At 37.6% G+C, this 13,262-nt stretch overlaps 1 protein-coding gene across 1 annotated transcript; it reads right to left on the bottom strand.

The window, feature by feature from the left end:
• Positions 1 to 508: 508 nt before the first annotated feature.
• Positions 509 to 1,483, bottom strand: LOC109561050 (olfactory receptor 2T29-like). The gene has a single exon (XM_070792293.1). It carries the CDS (start codon positions 1,481 to 1,483, stop codon positions 509 to 511), a length of 975 nt encoding a protein of 324 aa, XP_070648394.1.
• Positions 1,484 to 13,262: the final 11,779 nt, after the last annotated feature.

Raw genomic sequence — 13,262 nt, 5'->3', positions numbered from 1 at the left:
TAGTGTGTGAGATGAGTGCAATTGTGCATTCATTTGAGCATTCTTTGCCATTGCCTTTCTTTGGGATTGGAATAAAAACTGACCTTTTCCAGTCCTGTGGCCACTGCTGAGTTTTCCCAATTTGCTGGCATATTCAGTGCAGCACTTTCACAGCACCATCTTTTAGGATTTGAAATAGCTCAACTGGAATTCCATCACCTCTACTAGCTTTGTAAAAATAATTTGTACAAAGAAATATAAAAATGAATGGCTTTCAATTACAGGGAAACAATTTTCTAAAATAAATGAGTATTACATAACACATCATGGTATGAGAATCTGGGGAGGGAGGTGGGAGGGGGGTTCAGGATGGGGAACACGTGTACACCCATGGTGGATGCATGTTCATGTATGGCAAAACCAATACAATATTGTAAAGTAAAAAAAAATAATAATAATAAAATTTAAAAAAGAATAATATTTGTATAAGGTCAGAAAGTTCTGATACAGGATGAATAAAAATAAACCACTAGTATAAAAATGTCTTATTTCGTGGTTCTCTGAAATATTCTAAATTCAACATTTTCTTTAGTGCCCTTATGACATCCTTATTCCTAAGACTGTAGATTAAAGGGTTTAGAACAGGAGTGAGTATGGTGTAAAAGGCAGATACAGCCATGTCCTTCTCAGGGGAGTGGTAAGAGATGGGGAGCATGTAGGTATAGATGGCAGCTCCATAGAAGAGGATGACCACAGTCATGTGGGAAGAACAAGTGGTTAAGGCCTTCTTCCTGCCCTCTGCTGAATTCATCCTGTGGATGGTGAGGAGGATGAATGAATAAGAACTTGAAATGACTGTCATGGGGATGAGGAGCATGAGGACACAGCACAGGTACATGAGTGTCTCATACAGGGAAGTGTCTGAGCAGGAAAGCTTCATTACAGCAGGGACCTCACAGAAGAAATGATGGATCTCCCGGGATCTACAGAAGGGAAAGGTCATGGTGATGAGTGTGAGCATAAAGCCATCCACTGATCCCAGAAACCAGCAGCCAGACACCAAGAACAGCCACATCTTATGGCTCATGAGGGTAGAATAGTGGAGTGGATGACAGATGGCCACATAGCGATCATAGGCCATGGCAGCCAGAAGGAAATATTCTGAACCTCCAAGTGTCACATAGAAAAACATCTGCATTCCACATTCAGGGGCTGAGATCTTATTCTTACCCATGACCTGGTCCATGAGCATTTTGGGCACAGTGACACAAATGTGTATCATGTCCATGAGAGACAACTGGCTGATGAAATAGTACATAGGGGTGTGGAGGTGGGCATCAGAATATATCAGAAGGATCAGGATGCTATTTCCAGACAAGGCCATCAAGAAAATCACAAAAATGACCACACAGAGGAAAGCTGGATGCTTGGATTGACTGAAGAGTCCCATAAGGATGAAATCCAACTGTCCAGTGTGGTTGGTGGCCCAGGTAGATTTGTCCATGAAGTTTCTCCTAGATCACCAAGGAAAGATTTGTGATTAATAAATCACTCATGGTATATGACCACCTGAGATAAATGTTTGGTGGGCTTGCGTGTGTGTGTGTGTGTGTGTGCGTGTGTGCCTGTTTGTGGATGCGAAGCAATGCAATTGTGCTAAAAGGAGTTAGTGGTATGAGACTGGAGATTTGGGGGTTATAAGGTGCCTGTAAATAAAAAAAAATTAATGGAAAACTAAGAATTCACAATTGTTGATTAATTTATTTAGGGTAAAACATTAGATTTTTGTTATATAAGGCAGAATTGATTCAGTCTGTCTCTTTTAAGGATCCAGTTGCATCTTAAAAACCTTTAGTAATATATGAAAAAATTAGAAAGTTACTTAAACATAATTTGGTGAACACATATACCAAAAATTCCACCTATCTTTGTGTGTCGGTTCAAGCAATTTTGTGAGGCTCTGAATTTTTGTGGAGTGAGCCATGTATTCACAGGGGCAGATTTGGGTTCTCAACAATAACCAATCCCTTAGATATATTAAAGAGAGCGAGCGAGAAGCCCAGACTCTAAGGTTGGACTATGGGTTTTTATTATCCTATATCCACCACTCCTCTGTCTACTCTACTTAAACAAAAAATAATGTTTGCTATAAAATGCATTTAGAATTAAATGAAGTAAAATATTGAAAAGGCTGAAAACAGTACCAGTTACCGATGAATAATGATACATATTGTCAAAGCATTAACATTTAGTGTAAATATTGTGCATATTCTAAGAGAAGGTTGTTACTATTTCTTTTATGATCAGATTCATTACTTCAGCTTGCTAGTTTTAATACCTATTCATTTATATAAGAATTTGGATTTGATAAATTCTGTAGTTCAAGACATATATATATATATACACACAAAGTATACTGTTTTATAGCATTATATATTATTCTAACATAATCTCTCTAAATATATATAAATATGTGTATATGCATAATCTCAGACTTTCTACAGTACAAACTTTATATATTTTATATAAATGGGAGAAAGTTGCTCAGTCATGTCTAACTCTTTGTGACCCCATGGCATACAGTCCATGGAATCCTCCAGGCCAGAATACTGGAGTGGGTAGCCTCTCCCTTCTCCAGGGTATCTTCCAACCCAGGGATTGAACCCAGGTCTCCCACATTGCAGGTGGATTCTTTACCAGCTGAGCCACCAGGCAAGCCCAAGGATACTGGAGTGGGTAACCCATGCCTTCTGCAGGGATCTTTCCCACCCTGGAATTGAATTGGGGTCTCCTGCATTGCAGGTGGATTCTTTACCAACTGAGCTATGAGGCAAGCCCTTTTATATAAATATTAACATATAAATATGAAATATATAATCTATCTTTCTTATTTTAACTCTGGTTAAGTAGAGCTTTATGGAGAGTTTCATTTCAGTTCTGTCTTCTCCAGCTTCATCTGCTTAAAGCTCATACCATTTGTTCTAAATCTCAGGGAGATGAAATAGCATTGAGATTGTTATTCCCATTTACAGACAAGATTTTAGTTGTCTTGTAAACATCATCAGCTTTATTGTCTATAGTAATCAATTTTTCATGGAAACAGAGATGCAGAGAGGAAAACTGAACAACATTGAAATGTCTCTGACTTCGGTTTTCTTTCCTCTATCTTGCTGTACATAACTTATATCTGTGTTGGAGGCTGAGGACAAATCAAAGAAAAATTAAACTTGCTTACATTTAGGTGAGTCATATTTAATCCATTTAGGGAGAAGTATTATGCAAATATAATTTAAATTAGAATTTTAAAAGGGCTACAAAATAAGAAAGAGGACTAAAGCAAAATACATCTGGTGTTTTAGAAGAGACTCAGTAATTGCTTCTTCTATACTTTTTCTTATGAAGATTTAATCTTTGCAACTTTTCAACTTCTGATATGTTAAATGTTAAATTTTATAAACCTTACCAACAAGAGGAAATGTTGGCTTCTCTCACAGGAGAAAAGTTTAGAAGTACTTGTGATTGTAGAAATATGTCAGGAAGATTATCCAAGTCCTAACATACTTTATACTCTTGTAATAATCCCAGAGATTTATTAACAGCCCCAAGTTCTGGGGTGCTGAAGCAGTAAATGATATTGAAAATAATCCCTTATTATAAATATCCAGAAAATCTGGGAAAAGTACCATTAAAAATATAATATTTCTGTCAAATTCCACCTACACTGGCAGAGGAAAGCTGAACTCTGTGCAAAATTTAAAAACAAATAAGCTAAAGACACACTTGTGGCTGAGTTTTAATTTGTGATCAAAGTGGCAAAGGACCAATGCAGTGACTCGCAATGTGAAGACCTGAAGGAATGAAGTGAGAGCTGGAGGGGAAATGGGAGGCACTGGGCAAATCTCGTTGCCCTTTGGAAAATCATAGTCACTGTGATTAAGCCCACACTGAACAGCCTACCTAGGACACCAGACAGTCAAAGGAATACAGTCTGTATCAGGCAAGGCAACTTGCTTTCTTGGTAACTCTTACTGCTTTTTATCCAACTGTCTGAGTTTAATATAAGTGGAATGGTGCATATTGAACTTGGGGAGTTATTAACTTTAGGGGTAGAACCATATCAAATCTTGAGTGAAGCCAATTGTCCTATTATGTTGCTGGTTTTTTTTTTTTTTTTTTTTTAATCTCCCCAGGAGCCTATGAATTACATACTCATTTTATTTTGTCCTTTTACAGATTAAATAATTCTGGTTCCTGGGAATCTGTCTAGCATCACACTATTCATCTGAAGAAGTACTCAAGTCTCAGCTCATGTGTTGGGACACAAACCCTTTGATGCTACCTTAAATTCTCTAGGCTACTGTCTTCCCTCTAAAGTCTACAACTTGGGCATTAGCCAACCACTGTCGATTTCATCTGAGAAACATAAGATTAAGACATTTATTTCAGTGTTCTAACTATCAGAAATAATCCTCACTCAAAGAAAAATTAGTTTGTTTTCTTCTGTAAAATTTAAATCACAAGGACACAAGTTTACCATATAGTAATAGAGGAGAAAAGTGAGTTCTTCTGTCCATAAATGATTGGAAATCAAAACCCATATTTTAATATGCTGCAGTAAATAAATGTTATATAAAAGATTTAAGAAAAAAAACAAACACTATTGATTTTCTCCATAAAAATAGATAATAGGGTAAAATTAGGAAATATAATCAAGTATCAATAGAATGTCAGAAGTAGAACAAGAAAAAAATAATAATTACCCTTTTGATCCTGTAGACCTATATTCCTATCTGATTTACTCCAATATCAGATGATGCTGAAATCCTCATCTAGATGGGCTAATAGAGAGTGGTCACAGTTAAACGTATAAATAGAGATAGGACAGTGACTTCATCCTTGGTGTTACTATGCTCATTAGGGGAGTGGAGGATGATGTTCTGTTGATAAATCCTCTCTGGAACCTTCAAGAAGCATGCAATTAAGAGAACTAAAAAAAAAAAGATCATAGATATCTCTGTTGTACTTTTTTGGTTTTCTCCTAATGTCTTAAAAAAATCCCTTTATTATTAAACTAGAAATCTTAAAAAAAATTAGCAATAAACTCAAATCTTACCATCATCAGTAAAATTTTATCTATGGCATAGGTATTAGTTTATATATGGCCTTAGCCTTTTCACATTACAAAAAATGTTTTCTTATCTGTGTATATATTTATCTTCATTGCTTCTTCAATACTTTTTGTGTGGTATTGATGCTTGTCTTTCAGAGTTACAGAGTCTGAAATTCATAGTCTAATTGATGTGTCAAAGACAGCACTACTAATCAGTACTGTGGTTGAGACTAAAATTGTGGTGGTCTTTTATATTTTCATCTGGATTGGTCTTCTGTAGGGTACTGATTTTAATCTTTAGTCACCCAGTTGCAATCTCTGTTGCTTTAATACTACATTTAATTTTATGTATTTGATTTTAATTTATATTTTGACATGCTAATTGTAGAAAAAAATTTTTAAAACCCATAAACTATTACAAAGAAAATTTAAAAATCAACCATAATTTACTTTCCGAGGCAAAAATTATGCCTTGATGGTTGTATCTTGATTTCAGAATACAAATATTTATGAAATGTGTACCATATACCACATAGTTGTGATAAACCAGGGAAGAAAATAAAGCAATCCTATCCTCAGGGAAATTGTAGCAAAATTCTTCTTAACCTTATTCTGTATGTGTTTTCTCAAATTATGTTGATTATTTTCCCTTGCCATCTTTATTCCTTGGCATCCTTTGTCTAAATGGTGACTTATGTTTGTGAGGCCCACACTTTGTGGGGTGGTCTCATATGTCCTGAGTTTCCGCCTACAGATGGTTTCTCCTAATTTTTTTGTCACCTTGTTTCCCATAAGATGCTGAGAATGCAAGTATTGGGAGACACTGGACAGTGGGAGAAATAAAGAAGCTGCACATTTTTTTCTTCTTTCTTCTGTTGGTCTCTGGCAGCTGCAGCAGTTGTAGCCAACTGAGGACCATGTGAGAGCTATGGGATCCAGCACTTCAAAAGTAGTTTCATTGGCACTACGGGATGCAGGCATCTGAGTTGCAGCAGAGGAGGGTCCCACCAGTAGCCCCAGAATGCAGTAGCTCAATCAGCTCAGCAGTGTGGGTATGTGGGTCTCCACTGGTTCATGAGGGCTCTTGGTCCTTGGATGACAATACTCTCTTTCTTGCTTCCCCAGCCTTCTTTCCAACACTTTACCAGCTAATCTGTAGCCAATCCCCTATTATATTCCATCAGTTTGAAGTGTATAAAGTGTTTGTATATAATTGGACATGAGGTTAACATCCTATCAAATTAATTGTACATTTATTATAATCCCTAATATTGAATAATTATGTTGCATTCAAAATTCTAAATTATAAATTATGCTCAAATAAATTCACTTTTATAAAAAGCAATCTCTGAATGCAGTTTTTTCTAAATTAATTTACCAAAGGGTATAAAATGTTTCAGGTATCTTCATGCTGCTGCTGCTAAGTCGCTTCAGTCGTGTCCGACTCTGTGCGACCCCATAGACGGCAGCCCACCAGGCTCCCCCGTCCCTGGGATTCTCCAGGCAAGAATACTGGAGTGGGTTGCCATTTCCTTCTCCAAATGCATGAAAGTGAAAAGTGAAAGTGAAGTCGCTCAGTCGTGTCCGACTGGCATCAACCCCATGGACTGCAGCTTACCAGGCCCTTCTGTCCATGGGATTTGCCAGGCAAGAGTACTGGAGTGGGGAGGTATATTCATGCTGCTGCTGCTGCTAAGTCACGTCAGTCGTGTCCGACTCTGTGCGACCCCAGAGACGGCAGCCCTCCAGGCTCCCCCATCCCTGGGATTCTCCAGGCAAGAACACTGGAGTGGGTTGCCATTTCCTTCTCCAATGCATGAAAGTGAGAAGTGAAAGTGAAGTCGCTCAGTCGTGTCCAACTCTTCGTGACCCCTTGGACTGCAGCCTACCAGGCTCCTCCATCCATGGGATTTTCCAGGCAAGAGTACTGGAGTGGGGTGCCATCGCCTTTAGCAGTAAATTTCTTTTCCAAAAATTTTCTAAAGTTTTGCTGTTATACTGAATCCAGGCTTTTACAGATTGCTGCACAAAAGATCAATAAATCAAGAGACAAGGTATTGGTGCAAGGAACAGTGAATTTATTTGTGTAAAGCAAGCAAACCAAGAAGATAGTGGAATAGTGTCCCAAAGAATCATCTTACCAAAGGTAGATTCAGGCTTCTCTTATGTTAAGGGTGTGTCTATTTTTTTGAAAATTATTTGTGCCAGAATCCTTCATTCTTGCTCCTGTCCATGTATGCCTGGTCATGATGTTTCTATAAACCTCCAACAAGACAATTGTTCTTTTCTGTTCTGCAGCTTTTTATCTCCATATGAATGGAAAAAGTGTGGGAGGCAGAGCGTTGAGATATTTCAGGCAATAGGCAACATTCTTTTACAAAGGCACAGAGCCAGCACAACCAAGTAGAGCCAACAGAATACAAAGATTAGAGATAGAAAAATAGGTCCAATATGGAGTCAGATTTGTTCTCTGTTCCAGTTCCCCACTCTCAGTGTGCATTCCAGACTCTTGTGTGGCAAGGGGTAATGATCATTTTGGCTACTTCCTGCTGAATTAGGGAAATAAGGGAGTGATTATGGGATGGAATTGATTAACTTGGGACTGACAGTATTCCTGAGTTCCAAGCTGGGCGTATGCTGTTTTCCTTTTTATGGCTGTAGTATAACACTTCAACAAACACTTGAATATATACATAAACTCTACAATGTGGGAACCTGGGTTCCCTTGGGTTGGGAAGATCCCCTGGACAAGGGAAAGGCTACCCACTCCAGTATTCAGGCCTGGGGAATTCCATGGACTGCATAGTCCATGGGTTGCAAAGAGTCAGACACAATTGAATGACTTTCACTTTCACTTCTCTTGCATTTAGGATGGCAATATCCAAGATGCTCTTCCTTATGCTATTTTTATATCTTGCTAACATTTAACAGAAAGGGGGATTATTTCCCACTTTGGTCTTTTCCAACAAGTGTCTATCACCAGTGTGGTGAAACAAAAGAGAACAAAAGGCATCATTACTTATCTTGACTTAAAATAGCAAATTAAGACCTTCTAGTGGCTCATAAGACCACACCTGCTTTCTCTTCATCCCATCAGTTTCTGTAGAAAAAATTTTAATCCACAGTTTTATCTTAGCTAATTTAATAGCACAGTGAGTGTTCAGCAGTGCCCACTATGGTCCTGACTACTTAGGGGCAAGTTGATGCTTGGGTCCTTGTTTTCGCTAGTTTTGTTTTTATTGAAATATGATTGATTTACACCATTGTGTTAGTTTCAGGTGTACAGTAAGGTGATTGTATATATAACTTTTTCAGATTATTTTCTATAATATATTACTAGAAGATATTGAACATTTTCCCCTGTGTTATACAGTAAGGTGATTGTATATATAACTTTTTCAGATTATTTTCTATAATATATTACTAGAAGATATTGAACATTTTCCCCTGTGTTATACAGTAAATCCCTATTTCCTACCTATTCTATGAATAGCAGTTTGTATATGTTAATCTCATATTCCTAATTTATAAGGAATTAGAAATTCCTTATCACCCCTCTTTTTCCCTTGGGGTAGCAGTAACTTTGTTTTCTTTTGCCTCTGAATCTGCTTCTGTTTTGTAAATACATTTATTAATTTATTTGTATTTTTTTAGAATACACATGTAAGTGATACAATATCTGTCTTTCTGCATATTTCGCTTAGTTCACTTCATAGGATATTCTCTAGGTCCATTAATGTTGCTGCATTATTTCATTTTCTATGATGGAGTAATATTCCATTGTTTGTATATACTACATCTTCTTCATCCATTTGTCTGTTGAGGGAGACAGGTTGCTTCCATGTCATGGGTGTTATAAATAGTGTTACTATGAACACTGGGGTACATGCATGTTCAGTCACTTCAGTCATGTCCAACTCTTTGTGACCCCTTGGACTGTAGCCCACAAGGCTCCTCTGTCCATGGGATTTTTCCAGCAAGAATACTGGAGTGGGTTGTCATTCCCTTTTCCAACTGGGGTGCATACATATTTTCAAATTGGAATTTTCATCTTCATTGGATATATGCCCAGGAGTGGGGTTGCTGGATCATATGGTAGCATGATTTCTAGTTTTTTAAGGAATCACCATGATGTTTTTCACAGTGGCTGCAAAAATTTACATTCCCACTAACAGTATAGGAGAGTTCCCTTTTCTCCACACACTCTCCAATATTTACCATTTGTAGACTTTTAATGATGGCATTCTCAGTGATGTGAGGTGATATCTTATTGTGTTTTTGATTGCCTTTCCTTAAAAATTAGGGATTTTGAGCACCTTTTCAGGTGCCTGTTGTCTATCTGTATGTCCTATGTGGAGAAATGTCTATTTAGGTCTTCTGCTCTCTCCAAGGTTCAAGTGTGACTCAAACTGGTGTAGAAAGGGAGCAGGATGACGTCATTCAGGTATGTGGACCTCTTTGAAGTAAACTCAGGAGCAAAAGTTAGCAATGCCTAAAGTCTTACTTTAGCTGGTGACAGTTAGATTCTTTAAGACAGCTGCAGACTCTCCTGCCCAGGCTGACATCTGGAATGGCCTACTATACAATAATTTAAAAGGGCTTAATTTAAGCTTGCTTTTGAGAGCCACTCTAATCTGTAGCAGGGCAACTGGAAAGGCCTTATTCCAAGTTAAATTAGTTTTCTAACATATTTTAACCATGCTTATTTATTTTTTTTTCAGTTTTTCCTATTGATTGTGGTCTCTAGGATGAATGCAGTTTCCAATCAATATGACACCTATTGAATTATAATGGAGAGAAGACAGCAGGCCATGATCATTTTGAAGGGGATTAACCTATGCAATACACTGGCCACCTGATGTGAAGAACTGACTCATTTGAGAAGACCCTGATGCTGGGAAAGATTGAAGGCAGGAGGAGAAGGGGACGACAGAGGATGAGATGGTTGAATGGCATCACCAATTCAATGGACATGGGTTTGGGTGAACTCTGGGGGTTGGTGATGGACAGGGAGGCCTGGCATGCTGCGGTTCATGGAGTCGCAAAGAGTCAGACACGACTGAGCGACTGAACTGAACCGAACTGAACTGCGGTCAATTCAGCCAGGACTTCTTGTCTTACCTTTTCATAAACCTCAGGATGAAGAAGTTATCTCTCTTTTTCTGCATTTTCTATAAGAGTCATCTGTAGGTTTAAAGCATGTTGGTGGGGGTTTGATATCAAGTTGTCATTCAGTTTATGTCAGGTCTCCTAACTGACCCTTCAGTGTTTATAAAAATAATCAGCCTTGTACTTCCACTAATACCCTCATGACTGGGGTAGATGGGCATGTTTTACATACTAACTGGATGTTAGCATGTAGAAAAGTCTCAAGTAAACACTGTAATTTTACACCACAAGAAAGTAGCAAAAGAAAAACAAAAGTAGCCCAAATTAAGTAGAAGAAATGAAATAAAAAAGGGCAGAGGAGAAATAAATAAAATACAGACTCAAAAGACAACAGAAAAGATCAGAGTATACTATCTGAAGAGAAGCCAGAGTATATTATAAATCAATTTTTCTCCAATTAAAAAATAAGAAAAGAAAAAGAAACCTGAATTGTAACTCAGGCAAGATTGGTTTTTGAGACACTAGTCTACCACCTTCTTGGTTTATCGACTTTTCTGAATAAAGTAGCTCTTCCTTGCCCCAGCCTAAATAAATAAATAAATAAAGATCAATAAAACAAAAATATTTTTTAAAGGTAAGCAAAAGTGACAAACCTTTAGCAATATTCATGAAAAAAACAAAGAGGGCATGTATAAATAAAAAAAAAATGAAAGAGGATATGCTGAAACATATACCATAGATAAAAGTTGGTAAGAGAATATGTTATACCCTGATACATTTAGCCTCATTGATGTTTCTATGGTTTTTAGTTTCTATTTTATTTTTCCTCTGATACTGATGATTTTTCTGGTACTAATTTTGGGTTTTGTTTGTTCTTCTTTCTCTAGTTTCTTTATGTATACTGGTATGTTGATTTTTGAGATTTTTCCTGTTTCTTTAGGTAAGCGTGTATCACTATATCCTTCACTCTTAGAACTGGTTTTGGTTTGTTCTGTAGGTTTTGGATCACTGCATTTTTGTTTTTATATGTCTCTGGGTATTTTTTAGTTTCCTATTTTATTTCTTCAGTGATCCATTGGTTGTTTAGTAGCATATTTTCTGGTCTCCTTGTGTTTATGGGGTTTTTTTTTTTTTTGCAGTTGTTGTTGTTGTTTTTCCTTGTAGTTGATTTCCAGGTTCATAGTATTGTGGTGGGAAAGTATGCTTAATATTAATTTTCCTAAATTTACAAATGCTTGCTTTTTGGACTCATATATGATCCATCTTGGACAATATTCTGTATATTTTTGAAAAGAATGTGTATTTTGTTGCTTTCAGATGGAGTGTGTGTGTATGCATACTAGGTCGCCTCAGTTGTGTCTAACTGTTTGCAACCCTATGGACTGTAGCTCATTAGGCTCTTCTGTCCATGGGATTCTCTCATTCAAGAATACTGGGGAGGGTTGCCATGCCCTCTTCAGGGAATTTTCCTGACCCATTGATCGAACCTGTGTCTATTATGTCTTCTGCATTGGCAGGCAGATTCTTTATACTACTAGCACCACCTGGGAAGCCCCTTTAGATAGAATGCTGCATCTATTAAATTCATCTGATACAATGTGTCATTTAATGCCAGTGTTTCCTTACTGAATTTCTGTTTGGATGATGTGTCCATTGGTGTAAGTAGCATGTAAATTTCCCCTACTTTTATTGTGTTTGTTCCTTGACATTCCTAAATATTTGCCTTATATGTTTAGACACTGTTATGTTGAGTTCATATATAGTTGTGGTATTCCTAAATACTTGCTTTATATATTTAGACACTCTTATGTTGAGTTTATAGCTTCCCTGGTGGCTCAGATGGTAAAGCGTATGCCTGCAATGCAAGAGACCTGGGTTCAATCCCTGGGTTGGGAAGATCCCCTGGAGAAGGAAATGGCAACCCACTCCAGTACTCTTGCCTGGAAAATCCCATGGACAGAGGAGCCTGGAAGGCTACAGTCCATGGGGTTGCAAACAGTCAGGCACAACTGAGTGACTTCATTTCACTATGTTGAGTTCATATATAGTTGTGGTGTTGCTCATGAGAGGAAGAGAGCTCAGACTCTTTCTACTCTGCCATCTTGGTGATCTTGCAGATATTTTTTTTAAACCACTATTTTTGCTTTCTTTGGATAAATATTCAGGAGTGAAATTTATGGATCATATGCTACTTCCATTTTAAATTGTTTGAGGAACCTCTTTACTTTTTTCTGTAAATTTGCACCAATTTACATTGCAATCAATAGTGATCAAGTGTTCCCTTTCTCCATCTCATCATCACTTATTCAGTTCAGTTCGGTCTCTCAGTCATGTCTGACTCTTTGTGACCCCATGGACTGCAGCACACCAGGCTTTCCTGTTCATCACCACCTCCCAGAGCTTGTTCAAACTCATGCCCATTGAGTTGGTGATGGCATCCAACCATCTTATCCTCTGAAATCCCCTTCTCCTGCCTTCAATCTTTCCCAGCATCAGGGTCTTTTCAAACGACTCAGTTCTTCACATCAGGTGGCCAAAGTATTGGTTTCAGCTTCACTGTCAGTCCTTCCGGTGAATATTCAGGACTGATTACCTTTAGGATGGACTGGTTGGATCTCCCTACAGTCCAAGGGACTCTCAAGAGTCTTCTCCAATGCCACAGTTCAAAAGCATCAATTCTTTGGCACTCAGCTTTCTTTATGGTCCAATTCTCACATCCACACATGTTATCTTTTTGATAATAGCCATTCTAACAGATTTGTGGTGATATTTTATTCTGGTTTTGATTTGTATATTCCTGATGACTAGTAATGTTAAATATCTTGTCTCATGCTTAATGGCCATCTGAGTGTCTGCTTTGGAAAAATATCTATTCTGATATTCTCTCCATTAAAATGGAGAGATAAAAAATAGCTAAAAATATTCAGCCTTCTTAATGGTCCACCTCTCATATCTGTACATGGCTACTGGAAAAACCAAAGCTTTGACTATACAGAGCTTTGTTGGCAAAGGGATGTCTCTTCTTTTTAATACAGTGTCTAGGATTGTCATAGCTTTTCTTCCA

This window comes from Bos indicus, chromosome 7 (assembly GCF_029378745.1).
Source record: "Bos indicus isolate NIAB-ARS_2022 breed Sahiwal x Tharparkar chromosome 7, NIAB-ARS_B.indTharparkar_mat_pri_1.0, whole genome shotgun sequence".
Lineage (NCBI taxonomy): Eukaryota > Metazoa > Chordata > Mammalia > Artiodactyla > Bovidae > Bos > Bos indicus.
This window is presented reverse-complemented; position numbering and strand designations above follow the sequence as displayed.